The following is a 19,118-nucleotide window of genomic DNA, read 5'->3' on the forward strand; positions in this document are numbered from 1 at the left end:
AGGCCAATGTCAAGATTCCTCTCGCTTTGGGGTTTCTACCCAACTAGAGGACAAGAGGCACAGAGGCTCCCGTAAAGGATCCCAATGTGAAGGCCCTTCCTCCAGCGCACACGGTGAGGAATTATTTTAGACAGCAATGAAAGTAAAAACACCCCGCAGATGTAAGATCAGTTTTTTCACCATTTACTAAGAGGAAGGCAGTCCAAAGGGTGCTGATAGAACTTTATGTACTTGAAAAGGGACGCACCTACATTGTAATTATGTTTATCTAATTTGTGTATATTTTGATTATTTTCCAAAGCAAGCGTGCACTTTGTGTCACATGTTTCACCAATGTCACATTCTTTATTTTGTTTGTTCAGCCATTTGTGTATGTGACAGCCATATACACATTTAACTATTCGAGATAAAACATTTTTTTTAAATAAACTGATCTTTCGTTTGCTGTGTGTTTTGACTTTTATTCCTGTCTAAAATAATTATTAGATCATTCTTTGACATTTAGAATAATTTAGGATAGATACCGCTAATTATTAATTGTGTTTGCTAAGCAATTAATTCACCCAATATAACTAAATGTAGATTATATTGCTCATACCCAGGTTCTGAGGGACACAGGGTTTAACCCATTATCTTTACTGCTCCAATGTATCAAGGTCTACGAGGCCATGACCAAGGAGCATCGCCCCCATGGGGGGCGGCAATTGCGGATTGCTCTGCAGAAGCCATTTAAGGCAGTCTCTTCCCCGAACATCGCAAGATGGGTTCACAGGATCATGCAGGAAACTGGCACTGATAACAAGGTATTCAGGGCGCATTCTGCCTGTGTGCTATGGCTTTCAAAGTCTTTGCTCTAGGAGCCCGCTTGGAGGATATTTTGAACGCAGCTGACTGGTCATCGGATTAAACCTTTAAGAGGTTTTATTTCAAACCAGTCTCCTTCATTGCGGATCTGGCAGTGGATAAGCTTTAAACTAGAATAGATTTGCCTCCATGTCCTGACATAGAATGAAGAATTTCCTAGTTAACGTAACAGAAAGTTTCAATTCTATTAAGGACACGGAGGAGAGGATTTGCCCGCCCGATGGTAAATCATGGCCAACCCAAAGTTTTGGGATCTGGTTATGGATGTAAGTGATTTTCTTTTGAATTTACAGCGGTAACATTATGTTTATGCTTGCATGTTAAATCTGTGATGTTATTGGTTGTACTGTTTTGATTTTGCTAGATTTGACATGGTTTGAAAATTTCTCTCTGGATTATTGCAGAAACAGAGTCTTATAAACAGGAGTAGAATCTTTCAATCTTCCACGGTCAGCATCGGTGGCAGGAAAAAAGAAGGAAAAGAGCAGATGACAGCACTCCCTATCACGGATTTGATATTGGACTTACCTTCTTTGCTTTTCGTTGTCCCTGGGATTATGGGAAAATAATCTTTAAATGCCATTTGCTACAGCAATGTAAGTATAGAAAATACCATCCCAACGTGGCTGCTTGCCACTATTGGCTTTGCCAATGCTTGCTGCACAATTTAACAAGCACTGGCAAAGCCAACAGTGGCCAGCTTGAAAATGTATTCTGTATACTTCTGCAATCCTCACTATACTGTGCTCCGACACAGCTTGGCAGCCATCTTGGAAGTACACATAATAACACTTAGAATAAAAAATACCAATTCCTGGTGGATCCATTGTCATTGCATCTTCCAGTGCTTTTGCTGCACTGGAAAATTAATATTGGCACCTAACAAACGCTGAGACCATTTGGCTTTACTAATTCTTGTTTTTATGGGCTGCAACACATGAATTACCAGAGAGCACCATCTGTCTGTTTTAAGGGCAGCTTGGCCCCAGAACTTCTGTTCCTAAACCCCCTGTATGCTGGCCGTGTAATAAAAAGCAAAGATGGGGCGTTAACATTTTGCCACAGCATCAATGCTTTAATTTGGCGGGTGCTGTCAGGTACAAAGTACCTACACTTCTTTGCTATGAAAGGTAGGCAGCACTTCTCAGCAAGAGTGCACTATTTTTAATGGTCACTTTCCAGAAGCAAAGATGTTTGTAGCAATACCTAATACCTGCACTTTCTATTTCAAACAGTGCCTAGCAACTCGTCAATGAAGCCCTTTTCCTCTGCATTTTAATAAAACGCCTTACCAGAAGCACTGGTGTCTTCCTTGGTCAGCCCTCAGGCATAACGGACAATCTCAACTGACTCAAACAGAACACTATACAAAGAACATTCTAGAGCAGAAGCATGGAAACCTAAAGACCCAGGAGTCAGAACACAGCACAGTACAAAACCGTGACAGAGGTTTATTTCAAGTGTTATGAACTCCAGCCTTTCAATTTAGGTTCATTATTTTGGGGTGGTGGTACTTATGTTTTTCATTTGTTTGCAGTTTTGAATCACCTTTTTCATGTGAAGTATGTTGTTGTTTCTCCGGTCATCGAAGCATGGCTGTTGCTCTTTATTTCAGATCCAACATGAAAAATTGAGGCATTCTGCATTTTTTTGGAGGTGTGGTTGACTCCTCCTTTGCTTTCAGGAAGCAGATGGATTTCCTTGAAACGGTTCTGACAAACCAGTGAAAAAACGGTGCTATTGCTGTGACGACAGAGAAGGGACCAACTGGATTTTGGGAAATGATGATTCATTTGTATGAGACCCAACCAAATAATCTGTAGTTCGCCAATGAGATGGACCATACTACAGATACAGATTGCATTCCCGTTTTAAGTCAAAGGCGTTATATGACACCCCTCATTGGAACTTAATAACAAAGCCTGCAAGGCTAAGTCGGTCCTACTAGAATAAAATGACTGCACACCCGTCTCATCAACGGGTGCGCAATTCCTATAAATAAATATTATATATATATATATATTGTTGTGAGGAAAAATTAAAGCCCACTGCTTTTTGTTTCTGAGCAGTATTGATAGTTTTGTTTGAATCTGGCAGGAACTAAATATGTTCAAGCTCTGCCTTTCTCTGCTGCTTGAGGTCTAGTTTAACGGTAGAGACGTATTTTGCGTTTCTGTGGCTAGATGTCCTAGGACGAGACGAGTGCAGAAGTACACCTGAAGTGGCTCAACATTAAGATTCAGAACAATGACAAAATGACAACATGAAATCGTGAATACGGCGTGGTACGAAATCCTTCAATAAAGAAACATCTTTAAACACACTTACACAAAGAAGCATGTGGTAATGACTTTTAGGGGTTTCTTGAAAAAAGAGTAGTTATCAACCTGGCGCAAAATATCTGTAGATTTCTACGCCTTGTTAAGCCCCTGGCAGCCACGAGCATGACATGGCGTTGCTGACAAATTAAAATCAGGCATTTATAGCACCGCACAATAGTTTCCGATTTCACTTTCAAACTGGCTGTCTCATTGAAAAGGCTGTATGTAGTTCAGAGTGCAGAGCTGTATTTCACTGGAGGGGCAGCAGCTGCAGCAGCTACTTTATCTACCTGACAAGTATAACAGATAGGCTGAGCATCATTTATAGCAAGCCCTAGCCTTTTCGGGTACAGTTTGTCATCTGCTGTCCATGGCTGAGCAGGCACTGCTCTCATCTCCACATTTTCTATTTCTATGTTAACAGGGCCGAAAAAATGGCAAAGAGCTGAGCAAACGCACATAAAGCCCTTAGAGTTCCAAGGGGTGCTCGGCACCGGTGACTATACACCCTCTAAAGGAGGTTATATGTGGTCTTAACTTCAGCGAAACGATATATTCCAATGTATTTTAATTCCTCGAAAGGAAAGCATACACTGGGGAATTAAAAACAAAAGGGAGGCTTAAAAACACGGTCCGTGGAGCAACAAGGCCCAGTTAGTTAGGGAAGAGAGAAGGACTGGCTGAAAGGAACCCACGAGGAGGCTGGGCCAAGAAAGCGAATGTTTATGGGAGGGTATATATTTTTTTCTACCACAAAGAAGGTTCACTCAACTTGAAATATCAGCCGGAAGTTGGGTTGCTAGTGCCAGCTATTTCGATTCTAAATGAGACAGCCCCGGAGACATCCCAAACACCCGTGCAAGCAAACAGGCAGCTTCTGCATGCACTAGCAAATCAAGATTAAGAATTTTCCGATATTTACAAATCAAACCTCATTGTAAAATTATTGATAAATGCCTTGCACTAAAGCCCCTAATTGTGGGGTTCCATGTTTGAAGAACTTGAGTAATGTTCAATAATAAATAATTGGATTCGATGTTAAGCAGGAACTCAAAGTCATTAGGCTCAAGCGATATAGTACAATACAAGATGCCAGTCTGCAAAAAGAGTCCGAGAATCGAAACAAGATCAAAAAAAGGCATTCATCAGGCAACAAGCTAAAGCGGCCCCCTCAATGAAATCCACCAGTGGTCAACTGACCTGAATAGAACACTTCAGGCGGCATCATTTCATACACATCCCTCCCTTGTGTTCATCCCAGGATTAGATTTCTAAACACAAACATTCATCAAATCGTTTTTACCTGCTAATGTCCGGGTTAAACCCTTTGGTAGATGTTGCAGTGAACAGAGTCAAAGCAGGAAAGGACAACAAAGCGTTAATGCCCAGACAAGCGTGGCAATTGGGACACCGGGTACACAGAAACGCATTTCAGTTTCATACACCCTACCAAAACTGTGAATTTTCATCTAAAAAGAACACGTGGTCACATATTAAACACTGGCAGATTACATTTTAAATTAAAAAAATATTAAGAACCAAAATACACAAGAGAAAAGAGATCAACATTGATACACTGATCAAATGGGAAGGAAGAGTTTCTGAACGCCAAGGGAATACTAGTTATTTCTGGTGAGGACGTCGCCCAAGAATTTGAAAAATATTATGAGAGGGTATCTGCAGCTCATTCTTAAGAGCCTCACAAGGTTCTGGTCTATCTAATTTGGGATCTGCCCAAGATCACCCGAAGATGAGGCTCTCCCCGAAAGAGAGAGAAACGTATTGGAGAATGAATTCAAGCAGAGGAATGGTCTCTATGCACAAAGAGCTCAAATGAGGGAAGACCCCAGAGCCAAACAGTTAGCCGGAGGAGCTATTAAACAAGACACTCCCTTGATCTCTATGAGAAAGTGTTTTTGGTCATTCCAAAGGCCAGTCTTCCTGCAGGGCAATCAAAAAGACCTATCTCACTCTGAAATGCGTAGGTGCAGGACTACCATCTGCTCAGAGTTGTGAGCACCTTCATGCATCCAAACCTGAGTGGCTTTATGTCCAGCCACTCCATGCATCCTGGTAAATCCAGAGAAAGCTTTTAATACCCTCAATAAGAATTCTTTTATTTGCAGCCTTCTGCAAGATAAACATTGAACAGGTGTTCTTGACGTATATACAACCTCTATTAAACCCTTGGCGAGGGGAATGGGGTGATATCTCCACAAAGTGCGAGTGGGAAGGCCACCAAGCAGGAGTGACCTCTGCCATCCCAATTATTTGCAGTGACAACCTGAACCACTCACAGACTGGATTGTAACGGAAGCGCTGGTGCAGGACTTTTTGCATGGCCACCATGCAATCCACATTCTGGATCTCTTTCACCAATTAACTGACCTGCAAGTTAAATGGAACAAATTTGTGCTGCACCCAATCCAGAGAGGAGCAAGTTGTCACCACGCCGATTAAACCTATGATGGGGACCAGTGGCTTTCAGCACCATGGAGTATATGTTGCGGAGGAAGAGGCAGCAAACTTAGTAAGCTAACTCCTTAATTTGAGTCTACCAAGACAGACATGAACAACTGGGGTGCTCTCGCTGTTTGTAATACGGACACGGTACACCTCTAAGATGCTGATATACCTTCAATAGTTTCTCTCGGTCGTAGGATGCTGCTGGTCTCAATGGACAAATGCTGTCAATGTATGGAGGCATTAGGGTTGAAGCTATTATATGAGTGGGTATTCAATTTAACTGCTGTACATGACTGGCAACTTACTTCAGACTCTGATCCAGTGAGAATTGAGCTCTGGATACTTGGAGGTATGCACCTACTCCATATCATCGATGAGAACGGGTAAAGAAGTGTCTTCGAAAGGTCATCAGGACAGTATTCATGGCATGATATGATATGTTGGGGTGAATGGATAATATGGACATCTGATGGGAAATGCTCCACTACTGGTGGGAATGCAGCTATTTTATGTAGCCAGTTTGGAAGGTTTTACATGGTAGGACAACAATAGTTTCTCTAAATCTTGAAGCACATGGCCCAACTAATTTTTAGCTATACAGAAGCCAATTCTTTTTAGATACTTCTAATTATGATACACCCCCATTGTCTCGGGGAAACAATCACTTCCAGACTTTAACCTACTCGAGATCAAGCTCACAACAGAAAAACTTCATAGCAAAAAGATTGCTCTGGTCTACAGAATACTTGTTATCAACACCCGATACGCTGACAGAGAAACACCGTGATAGGGTGGCACCTATATAGAGCTCTGCACCGTCACTTCCGGAAGCAATACAGGGTCATAGTAGAGTCTGATGGTACCACCTGCAGGAGAAGTTCCTACAAAAAACTCCAGATCCAGTCCGGTGTCGGGGGATATTCACAAGATGAGAAATCTGCATTTAGATGCATCAATTATTTAAAAAAACTGGAATGTTGAGCGCTCCATTTAAGACAATCAAGTGGCTGTGGACTTATAAATACTAGTATAAGCATTCTGCTCCAATATTCCAATGTTTGTCTTTCTGTTTCTCCCTTTTTAATTTAGAACATTCTACCATTACTGGGTGGAATGTTCTAAGAGTCTTATAGTCCTTCTGCCTTGCGCTATAACTGTTGTTAAAGGACCTCACCCTCGTCATAGGCCCTCTCCTGCAGGTCAGGCTTATAATGAGGGTTCATGGCCATAACAAAGATTCAGGGTTAACAACTCGTATAGCTCTCTTCAGTGGGCTATAAGGCTACATAAATAGCGATCTAAGCCTGTGACTGGCCCATGCAGTTTAATTAGCTGCATAGTTTACATCATGGTACGGCTTTATTTGTGTATCTGGACATTACACATTATTGTCCGAGAAGACGCACAGAGGAGTACTTTTAGCATTGCATTCAGGGTTCTAGTATAATTCAAGCCTTCTTGCTAAAATGATGTGCTGGAGGTTAGCCCTTACCACCAACTGGCCCTGCTTGGTCCCTTGAAAATGTGAAAGCAACTCTGTATACAAAGATTTCTAATAACCTGAGGCTGCTATGGGTCAAAAGGGGCATTTCACACTGCTAAAGTGAAGGAGATGTGTTGGTGGAGGGCAGGTGAATACAAAGGGTAGCTAGATGCAATATCCTGAAGGCTTCTGCAAAGAAAGAGCAGGCAGCATGAGAAAACATGCTAAGAATTGGGGTCCATGAATTTGCCATTTCCATAAGCGTTTGGTCCCGATTTTGGGGATCCAGTGAACTCCATCGTGTGTATCTGCTTATTATCCTATTTTTCCTTGTGCTCTACGTTTGGCCTGAGTAGTATACAGATTTTTGTCATCTGTGCTGCAGTAATTGTTTCTTTCAGGGGTCAGGACTTAAACCTTTGGAGTGTTTCTATGGCAGAAGGAAACAGCACAATATGCAAATATATAGGAACGGATGCAAACCAAGGAAATAGTTTGACTACGTTTTGAGCAAGAGTAAAACAATTATAGGCGAGAAGGTAATATTAAATATGCTCTAGACGCAAAGAACAGATGGTGTGTCATCGCCAACTTGTGACATCTGAAAAATGTAGACAAAGTAAAAATAAACAAGCTTTGGCAAAGCAAACTAGTCTTGCCTTGGCAAGCTAAGGCAATGGTTACTTTTTTTTTACTGCAAGCATGTGTCTCAAAAGGAAAAGAAAATAAAGCGACTAATGGTGGGGGACATTCTTATGTTAAAAATGTAAATAAATAAAAAAAATATATACCCATCTTGTATAACAGTACAGGTGCTTCCTAGCACAGAAGTGTACATAAAGTAGGTATAGAAATCCTTTTCAGCTTTACTGCACGACACACGAAAACATGATAATTATTGTCACAAAGAACAAGTTACTTACCTTCGGTAACGATGTATCTGTAAGAAACATTAGTTAGTTAGATTCCTCACCTTAGAATATCCCCAGGCGTCAGACTGGATCCGTAAGATTTTTGTAGCAATACCCCTTGCGCGTCGCTAGGCGTCGTCTGCGGCTCCGCGTCCGTCGTTGGCGTCGTGCGCCGGAATGACGTCGTAGTTAGATGCCGCCTTCGCGCGCTGACGTCAGTTCTTGTACATAGCTTTCCGCGCCAGGAACGCAGAGCCATGCAAGAGACCGACACTGGTGCCAAAAAATCTAGGGCCCTGGTCGGTGAGGAATCTAACTAACTAATGTTTCTTACAGATACATCGTTACCGAAGGTAAGTAACTTGTTCATCTGAAAACACGTTAGTTAGATTCCTCACCTTAGAATAGATACCCAAGCAATACCAACCCCGGTGGTGGGTCTGCGAACCAAGATCACACCAGAAAGTCCTGGAGGACAGAACGGCCAAAGAAGCCATCCCTCCGGACTTAGCTGTCTAGGCAATAATGCCTGGCAAACGTGTGCAGCGAAGCCCAAGTCGCCGCCTGACAGATGTCCTGCAAAGGGACTCCCCATCCCAAAGCAGTAGTAGCCGCCGTGGCCCGAGTAGAATGGGCTCGCAGCCCAACAGGAGGGTCCTTTTTTGCCAAGGAATAACAGATTTTTATACACAAAACGACCCACCGGGAGATGGTCCGTTTGTGCACAGCTTTTCCCTTCTTTGTACCCACGTAGCCAACGAAAAGCTGGTCGTCCACTCGGAACTGTTTTGTGCGGTCCAAATAAAAGGAGAGCGCACGTTTTGGGTCCAGACGGTGGAGCCGCTCTTCCTCTTTGGAAGGATGCGGAGGCGGAAAGAAGGTGGGCAAGGTGAAAGATTGCCCAAGATGAAAGGTGGTCACCACTTTCAGTAGAAAGGAAGGACGAGGCCGAAGGACAACCTTGTCCGGATGAACAGATAGAAAAGGAGGCTTGGACGAAAGAGCCTGGAGCTCACTCACCCGTCTAGCCGAGGTGATGGCTACCAGGAAAACAGTCTTAGGAGTTAGAAGACGAAGAGGAAAAAGTGTGAAGAGGCTCAAAGGGAGCGCACATCAGGAATGTTAAGACAAGATTCAAGTCCCACTGAGGCATTACGAAAAGGACAGGAGGGAAAGTGTGAGTAATGCCTTTAAGAAAGCGTGACACTACAGGGGACTTGAAAAGAGAGGGCTGATCAGGAAGCCGTAAGAAGGCAGAGATGGCAGCAAGATAACCTTTCAAGGTGCACAGGGCAGAGCCCTGCCGGGCTAAAGAAAGAAGAAAGAGGAGAACCTCAGAAAGAGGGGCGGAAAGGGGATCCACAGCCTTTGCTGTGCGCCATGCCACAAATTTGTTCCACCGGCAGGCGTATACCGTTTTTGTGGAAGGACGCCTGGCTGCCAGAATGACATCACAAACTTCAGGAGGCAAGTCAAATGGCATCAACTGTCGCCGCTCAATCTCCACGCATGGAGGTGGAGGCTGGACAGGTTCGGGTGGCAGACCGTCCCCTGCTGCTGCAACAGAAGATCCTCCCGAAGGGGCAGACGTATCGGAGGATCGGTCAACATACTGAGTAGCTCGGGATACCGGTACCTTCGTGCCCAATCCGGAGCCACCAAGATGACTTGGGCCCGGTCGCGCCTGATCTTCTTCAGCACTCTGGGCAGAAGTGGTATAGGCGGAAAGGCGTACAACAGATCGCAACTCCACTCGCGAGTGCCGCCTTGGAAATTCCAACGTGCAGAACTGCTGACATTGCGCGTTCTCGTCGGTGGCGAATAGATCTAACCAAGGCTCTCCCCACTGCTGAAAGAGACCTTGTGCCACCTCGGAGTTCAGACGCCATTCGTGATCCATCATGCACCGGCGGCTGAGTTCGTCTGCTCTGGCGTTCAGAGAGCCCGCCAGATGTTGAACCACCAGGGTGATGCCCTGGTGTTCCAGCCATGTCCAGAGGCGCAGAGCCTCCTGACAAAGGGTCCACGACCCCACCCCGCCCTGTTTGTTGCAATACCACATGGCGGTGGTGTTGTCCGTGAACACCTGCACGACACTTCCCCGGACAGAGGGAAGGAAGGCTTTCAGTGCAAGTCGGATCGCTCTCAGCTCCAACAAGTTGATGTGGAGGCGAGACTCCGCCGGAGACCAGAGGCCTCTGATCTCCGCCTCTCCCATCCCAGGAGGGACGCATCCGTCACTACGACATGCTCCGGTTGGGGAAGGGAGAGGCTCTTGCCCGTGACCCAATCGCGGTCCGTGAGCCACCACTGCAACTGCTGTGCAGTGCCCTCCGAGATCAAGACATGGTCGGACAGGTTGCCGTGATGCTGGGCCCACTGAAACTTCAGGTCCAACTGCAGAGCCCACATGCGCCGCCTGGCGTGATGCACTAGTAGGATGCAGGAGGCCATCAGCCCCAAAAGCCGCAACACTAGCCTGACCGAAACCCAGGATAGAGGCCGAAAGATGGGAATCAGGGCCTGTATATCCCGGACCCGCTGTTCCGGCGGATGAACCCGGAACTGCGCCGAATCGAGAACCGCTCCGATGAAGAGGAGCTTCTGAGAGGGGCTCTGGTGTGACTTCGGCACGTTGATGGAAAACCCTAGCAAATGCAGGAGATCCGCCGTAGTCTGGAGGTGGGAGACGACTGTCTGGGGCGAGCCCGCCTTCAACAACAAGTCGTCGAGATAGGGGAAGACTGGAACCCCTGATCTGCGCAGATGAGCTGCGACCACCGCCATCACTTTCGTGAACACCCGAGGGGCACTGGTAAGGCCGAAGGGGAGCACGGTGAACTGAAAGTGCTCCTGACCCACCGTGAACCGCAGGTAACGCCGGTGGGCCGGCAGGACGGGGATATGGAAATATGCGTCCTGCAAATCCAACGCTACCATCCAGTCTCCAGGGTCTAGGGCAGCTAGAACCTGAGCCAAAGTCAACATTTTGAACCGTTCCTTCCGGAGGAAGGCATTGACGTTCCTGAGGTCCAAGATAGGGCGTAGGCCTCCTTTGCCCTTCTTGGGAACCAGAAAGTAGTGGGAATAACAACCACGACCTACTTCTGGGCTCGGAGCGCGCTCGACGGCCTCTTTGGCCAAGAGGGCCGAAACTTCCTCTTGCAGAAGATTCAAATGATCCTCCGAGATACGGTGGTGCTGCGGTGGCATGGCTGGAGGGGTCGTCTCGAAGGGGAGGGAGTAGCCCCTTCGGACGATTTGCAGCACCCACCTGTCCGAAGTAATGGTACGCCAGTGGAGCAGGTGATGGCGAACCCGGCCTCCCACTGGCGAGGAATGGGCCTGAAAGCTCGGACTAGGAAGGCTTTGAGGCGGATGCTGCCGGGGTGGATGTGGACTGACCGCGTTGTCCTCCAGTACCGCCTCGGCGGAAACCGCGACCGCGTGCTGGCTGGTTCTGCGGCCGGTGGCTAGGCGGACGTGAGGAGGTGCCCCTCCCTAGGCCACGAAAGGAGCGAAAAGCGGAAGTTCGTGGCCGCGGGCCGAGAGGCCCAAGGACTTGGCCGTAGCCCGGGAGTCCTTGAAGCGAGCCAGCGCACTGTCCGCTTTCTCACCAAAAAGGCGAGCGCCATCAAAAGGCATGTCCATGAGGGTGCTCTGGACATCCCCTGAAAAAGAAGGGGACCGCAGCCAGGCGTGACGTCGAAGCGCCACCGTGGTAGAAATCGCCCTACCCAGCGAGTCCGTAGTGTCGAGTCCACATCGGATTGCATGGCGCGCTACATCTCTCCCATCGGCCAGAGCCGAGGAAAGCCGCGCCCGGGCCTCCTCCGGGCACAGTGGCAGCACGTCCTCCACCGTATCCCACAGAGAGTGGGAATAACGGTCCAAGAGACAGGTGGTGTTCAAAGACCGCAGGCCCAAACTGAGCGAGGAGAACAGCTTCTTACCGAACTGTTCCAGTCTCTTGGATTCCCGGTCCGGAGGAGCGGACGGGAAGGAGGATTGGGAGGTAGAGGCCTGGATAACCAGACCCTCGGGGGTGGGGTGTTGGGACAGAAAACTGGGGTCGCCCGGAGCAGGGCAGTGGCGCCTGGCAACGTTCCTATCCACAGGAGGGACTGTGGAGGGCTTGGACCAGGTGCCCTGCAGAACGTCAGTGAGGGTCTCATTGAATTGCAGCAGAGGCTCAATGGAGCATGCGGCAGACTGAAGCACCTCAGTGAGGATGTTAGTCCTCACAGCCACGGCAGGCAGCTCAAGCCCAAGGGCCGCGGCCGCCTTGCGCAGCACCATAGAAAAAGCTGCACCCTCCTCCGAAGCCACAGTCGGAGGAGAGATGAATCCAGTGTCCGGTGAGGTATCCAATCCACTGGCCTCCCCCAGTTCATCTGCCCAGTCCTGAGAAAGTTGCCCCTGAAGGGCCATAGGGTCCTCAGACCCCTCCCATTTGCCCCCGTCATCCGATTCCTGGTAAACAGGAGGAATGATCGGAGCCGGTCGATAGACAATATGTGTCTCTAGCGGCGTCGGGCGGCGCCGCATCGGCGTCGAGTCCGGACAGGGGCTGAACCGGGGATCGACGTCGACCGGAGTCGGCGTCGGGGGTGGTACCGGTGACGGTGCCGGCTGAGGAGGCGTAACGAGGTCGACCGGCGTCGACGGGGGCCCAGGCTCGGGCCCCTCGGGGTCCTGCGGCGTCGGGACCGGAGCCTCCAACGGCGCCGGGGCAGGAGCCGCCGGCACGCGAGGTCACCCAGTCGAGTCCGCGGGGCCCGAAGGCGCGCCAGCGGGCGTCGACGGCGGGGCCAGGCTCCTCATGGCCGAGAGGAAGGCACTGACCTCCGCCGGCGTCGTGTCAGTCCCAGGGACCGGCGGGTATGGGGACTTGCGCGGCGCCTGCGGAGCCATGGGGGTGGAACCACCCGGACCCTCGGCCGAGTCGCGCGACCGGCGAGGGGAGTCCGAAGAGCGGTGTCGCCTCTTGGAATTCTTGGAGTGCTTCGACTTACCCGAAGACTTCGAGCCAGACGAGCGACGATGTCGAATGCGGCTCCGCGACCGAACCTTGGACCTCCTCCTGGACCGGGATCGAGAGGGGCGCGGAGCCGAGTGGCAAAGCTCGAGAAGCTTGCAAGACCGCTCCCGCCTAGCTTTCGAGGTCAGGGCCATATAATCGGAGCACGACTCCGCGTCTTGGTCGAGGCCCAAGCAGTACAGGCACCGGCGGTGATGATCGGTCACCGACATCAGTCGGTGACAGTCGTCGCAGGCCTTGAAACCAGGCATCCTACCGGCACCAGAGTCGAGAAGTGACCAAAAAGAGTCGAAAAAGTTAGTCAAAAATTGACTAAAGGGGTAGCTCTCCCATATCGGCGCTTACTGGCGCGGAAAAAAGAAGAACTGACGTCAGCGCGCGAGGGCGGCGTCTAAGTACTCCGACGACGTCATTCCGGTACACGACGCCAACGACGGACGTGGAGCCGCAGACGACGCCTAGCGACGCGCAATGGGTATTGCTACAAAAATCTTCCGGATCCAGTCGGACGCGAGGGGATATTCTAAGGTGAGGAATCTAACTAACGTGTTTCTTTCAGATATATACTACTGCTTTGAATTACTGTAACCTGAAGATATAACAGAGAAAGATGACCAACAAAATAAAAAAGTATTAAGAACGGAAAGTATTAAAAGCATTGCCAAAGTAAAGTAGCGGCCCATTTACAATGAAGTGTATGCAGTTGTTTGTAAGGGTTAATGTGATCAGGCAAAATCCATCACTTGTGTGTACAGTATCAAATTAACAAAACAACATTCACCTAGAAGTATCATCACATTATGCGTGTCAAAACACGCACAAAACAAAAAGCCTTAAATGGCCATTATACAAGTTAGCCGCCATGCAACTGGTACAAGCCCGTCCACACACTTATTCAACAGAGAATCTTTAGAAGATATGAGAAGAAATGTTTATGGAGGCTGCTGTACCCACAGAGGATGAGGAAGATGTCTCAGAAGCATAGCTGGCTTGAGGAGTTCCAATCATGGTCCTCTATAAACAGCAACGAAAGAGCACTTGTTTCATTCTGTGTAACCAATATGTGACAGAATAATTGGGGCAGAAAGTTTACACTAAAAAAATCAGAATATGAATCTAACAGATCTAGAGGTGCATTAGTTGATGCCAGAAACACAAATATAATCCATAAATAAGGTACAGTATGATCTGCATGATTCTCCAATATCCCTTCGGGAGTTAAGTAACTTCAATGACTCCCTAAGAAACTAGCCATCAGGAAACATGGCTCTCTGACTTGCGAATACTGATAGCTCACTGAAAAATAGCGGTCTTGGATGAATAAGGAATCTGTATTGATTCTGGTATGCTGCCTCTGAAGACTGCTTTACTCTTTTCATATTTCCCTTTTTAGGTCGAGCCTGGGCAGCGCATGCGCTACTCTGCGAGGCATGCTGTATTGGACTTGAAGCCCTGCTGACTCTTCGCCCATATTTGTCAGTGGCTTGTGTCATTGTCCTTCGTAAATGCTGGCTTCTGATTGGTAAATATGCTGGTTAGTCCCTCCTTAGTACCGCCTTGTCTTCATTTGTAACCTTCCATGAGGACTGGCCATTCTACTTCGGTTGTTACATGGTATGTCTTATTTACTCTGTAAGCACTATTTTCTTTAATGAGTTTCTCTTACTGCAGGCACAACATGAATTCCTGCAACATTCAGCACGCCATGTGCGCTTTCACAGGCGCTTTTACAAAATAAAGCATTTAATTGTTAACTTGATAAACAAATGCTTTTTTTATTAAAAGCGCCCCATACAGCGCTTTCACTTTAATAGCAGCCGTGAACCTTTCTTTAGACACAGCTCGTCTAAAGAAAGGGTCGTGGCCACTATTAACGTGAAAGCCAGCATGGGGCGCTTGTAAACAACAAGCATTTGCGTTGCAATAGGTCTCGCATTTTAGAAACTTTGACCTATTGGTACTGTAAATAACAATGCCTTTTATTATTGCAGGTTTTTTAAACATATAAATAAAAGGCACTGTCATTTACAATGCCAATAGGTCAAAATCTCGTAATTGCGAGACCTATTGCATTGCAGGTTCGAAGGCAAGCTGAGGGAGACTGAACTCAGTGTCAATAGACAAAGCATATTCTGCAATAAATTCAGATATTTTCTTATCCCAAGCCTCGAAGAATGTATCTGAAGGAGGAAACAGACACCACACTTAAGAGGTTTGCCTGCAGCCAGACCTATTAAAGAATCTCAGTAACCGGTCAGCAGAATGCTTTGTTTAGGGATGTGGGTGAATGTTATTATTCTTTTTGGAGTTTTTGGCATAGACCAGTGTTTCTTAACCTGTGGTCTGTGGACCCCTTGAGGTCCGTGATGCCTATTCAGGGGGTCCACAACTGCTTACAAAATTAAATAAGTTTAATAGAGTATATATAGATGAAAAGCACATTGTTAAATTAAAAATATTAAAACACTCCTTATCTATGGAGGGCTTTGAAACTGGAGGCAAAAAAATGAGATGGCATCCTTAGCATGAATTGTGGGAGCTGTACAGTAAAAGGATTCTGCTATGAGCCACTGGTGGCCTCAACTGAAGCACTAGTATGCGAGGACTAAAAGAGCATGTATTAAGTGCAACAAAGACAAAGTGATCTGCTAGAGTTCAGCATTTTGCTTAAGTTTTGAAAAATAAAATACAATTTTGAAAAGCTCCTACCTTCCCATTAAAATTTACATTTTTGTATGTTTCTCTTTGTGATTTAAATAAAATATTTCATATTATGGGTATTTGTTTGATCTATACTTGTTTCTGCATTTTGTATATTGTTATGCGGTTCAAATTCTAGAAATTGCTTAATCTGGGGTCCCTGGCTTTCGGTAGTGATTCCGTGACGGTCCCCAGAAGTACCAAGGATAAGAACCGCTGGAATAAACAGTGGACAGAATAATTCAGAGGGACTAATAAGAATTTATCATAAATTGTTTATTTGGTCCTAGGGTGTTCAAGATTTTTAGACCTAGTTACCTATGCCCACGCATGTATGGCACAAGCACTGGTAGTGTGGTAGATTCCATTTTATAAAGTGCTTCTCAGTGTCTTTAGAATGTCACGAAACAATGCTCATTGAATTGTACTACAAGGCCATTCTCTTTGCAGGTGTAGAAGTAACATGGTCATACAAAAATACAAAAGTAAAAGTTCAAACCTTAGACAAATCTCTGAAATTGCTTGGAAGAGTAAGATCCAGCTCTTCGGAATCATAATTAGTTATGACCCATGGAAACACTGGGTACTGATTGATATCGTTGTAAGAACGACCTGTTGAAAGAACAAAATGAGGTTTAGCCAATCACAAGCAAGAACTAGCTGCTGAAGACATCAACAAGCAAACCTTATCATTAACATTCTAACTTAGATTCATAAAGGTGAATTGAGAGTGCAACAGTACAACCCCTAGCCCTCACTTTACTTGCTTTTTGGTAGTTTTTCAAACAAAGTCCTATGGCTCGGGGAAAATATATCCTTCCACGTTTAAAGTTCCTCGCTCTACAACAAGTTCCTTACAGCCTTACACATTTAAATTAGATCAACTTAGGTTCAAAAGAACTTAGAAAATGCACCTGTTCTGGAATGACAATGTATCTTATTCCCTTCTCTCCTCTATCTTGGTTCACAGACCTGCCGCACAGCAGCGTGAATGCTCAACTAATAAACATGATCATAAAAACAAATGTGCAACTGATTATTGCACTGCATCCTCTTTTATAGATGACTTGGAAAAGACATTTTAAATATGGGCGACTTTTAAGGTTGTGTAGCCATTAAAATGTGTGCTGGATTGAAGGGTGAAGTTGGGCACTGGATGGATGTTTAAATATTCCTTTGTAAAAGTGCATTATGGACTGAAATCTTAAGATGCATATACACAAATTCCAGAATGTTATCCTCATTACGGGTCGGATGGTAATAAGTAGAAACTGTTCTCGGTATAAAAACAGCCCTACTACAGTGGAGTCAGTAATTTGAACTGCAATTACCAAGACTCCATGTTGCAATTGCCTGGCTACACACATTAGATGCATTGAACAATTTGAAGCACTCATCTGTCTGATGTGATGCTTTGCAACCCTTGGAGGGAATAGCTTATCTGGCCTCGAACTGGGCAACAGTGTGCCGCTGCGGGCAATCTTAAGAGATTTAGCAGCAGAGGCAAAAGCGGGGTGTGGTTACATTGGTTAATTTATTACCCCTGGGTGCCTGGACGCTCGTCGGCCAGATCCCCGAACTCCACCACCAGACTGTTACTGGGTAAGCAAAGGTTGTCATGGACTCTGCAGTGTCCCTCTTTCGAAGCCTCAAAAGGTGAGGAATCGGCAGTTAGAAGTATACATCACAAAGGGAGGCCTGCAAGCAGTGTCCATTCTTGAAAGGACCAGGTTTGTTGAATTTTGAGGCTTTGATGCATAGGAAGTGGGTCGAGTTTGAGCGTAGGCTGAGAAACGAGGAAGTAACGATGGAGGTGTAATAACAAAAACGAATTAAATACACCCACTGAATCATGTGAAAGAGGAAAGTGGCATGATGGATAGGTTTAGTTTTGCAGCATCTTGGAAGGTTGAAATTTACTCCTCGTGTACAAACTAAGCAAAAGCAGACCCGAGTACAATTTTACCCATGTACCTTGGAGAGCTGTATGGGAGCATAAATGAGATTTGACTTTTTTCTTGGGAAACCTTTTCTCGTCTAATGCCCAAATGACTTTTGCTCTCAGGGTTCTTCATTAGCTCACCTCTTATTTAGCAGAAAAAACATCCAATTGTGATGAAGGAGAACCTCTGAAATCAGAGGGCCTAATATTTTGTATGCCCATCTTTAGCACAACACATGAAAAACTAGCAGGGCTTCAGGAAACTACAACAAGGTTCATCTGTTTCAAAGAAAATTCTCAAGTTCCTTCGACAACAGAAGAGCTAACACTAAAATTAGGCAACAACTATTAGACAGGGATTCCTAACCGAATCCCTGCTGTATCAAAATATCCATTAAGCTTTTTTTTAGCAAATTTTATTTGAATAAAATACCTTAAATGTTATAAGGCTAATCCGAATATTAAGCATATGATTTCAAGATAAAAGATAGTAGATTAGACCTGAATTGTATAACATATGATATCTATGTGGAGTCATGATGTGTGCACTGCCCTGGTCTATGAAGTCACATATTTTTGTTTGTTATTCTGCTTTCCATTGCATGATTTATTTCCATGCAGTTATTCTTGAACCAATTTTGTAGTACGGTGTGAATCTCTCCTTTTTCCCAGTGCAAAAAATTAAGCATAAAAAAGTGAATGCTCAAGCATTTGAAGTGTATGTCAAAGAAAGATGCCTGCAATGTTCCTCTGAAGATGGTGCAGAGACACGTGGTCACTATTCATTTTTATCCTTTAAATGCATGGAACAGCATTAAATCATGTTTCTTAAGACTATCTGTTTCTTAGTAATTTGACAGGCACACTGCAACCACAGCAAGAGATACTCTCACAGGCATTTATTTATCTAAGCCTTGACATTTATGTTGTTGAAATATCACAGAGATGTATGATAGCTATCTGAATATCCCCGATGGGTGTAAATATATTGAGGCTCATGCGTAAAGTTGCATGAAACATCTTGAGTTACAGAACAAATTAAGTATTCCTTCGGCAAAGCGGGAGCACCGCCCCAGTGCCCAAGAGCCACAAACCAGACAGATTTTCAGGATAACACTCAAAGCGCATGTCTCCCGCTTCACACCTAAAGCAATGCACATGTATTCAATACGTGATTCTTTCAGATATCTTAAAATCATGCTCTACGGCTAGGACGGAGGGAGGACATTGCAGAGGTCGATAAAATCGATATAATTGAGATGCCATCGCGATATTGTGGGGGCTCAGGACTAGTGCATAACGAGCGCTTGAGTCATAGTATGCACAGATTACCATAACTGATGAATTTAAGGTAATAAAAAAAAAAAAAAAAGATTTTGCATTGCAATAG

At 45.8% G+C, this 19,118-nt stretch overlaps 1 protein-coding gene across 3 annotated transcripts in view; it reads right to left on the minus strand.

Annotated features, from left to right (window-relative positions):
- Positions 1-19,118, minus strand: part of LRBA (LPS responsive beige-like anchor protein) — a 2,426,603-nt gene that overhangs the window by 714,189 nt on the left and 1,693,296 nt on the right. For all 3 annotated transcript variants that reach the window (XM_085641653.1, XM_085641654.1, XM_085641652.1), the window contains exon 44: positions 16,286-16,398. In XM_085641653.1, the coding sequence (XP_085497779.1) occupies positions 16,286-16,398 (113 nt within the window). The remainder of the gene's footprint in view (positions 1-16,285; positions 16,399-19,118) is intronic.

Source organism: Triturus cristatus, chromosome 2_2, assembly GCF_964204655.1.
Source record: "Triturus cristatus chromosome 2_2, aTriCri1.1, whole genome shotgun sequence".
Lineage (NCBI taxonomy): Eukaryota > Metazoa > Chordata > Amphibia > Caudata > Salamandridae > Triturus > Triturus cristatus.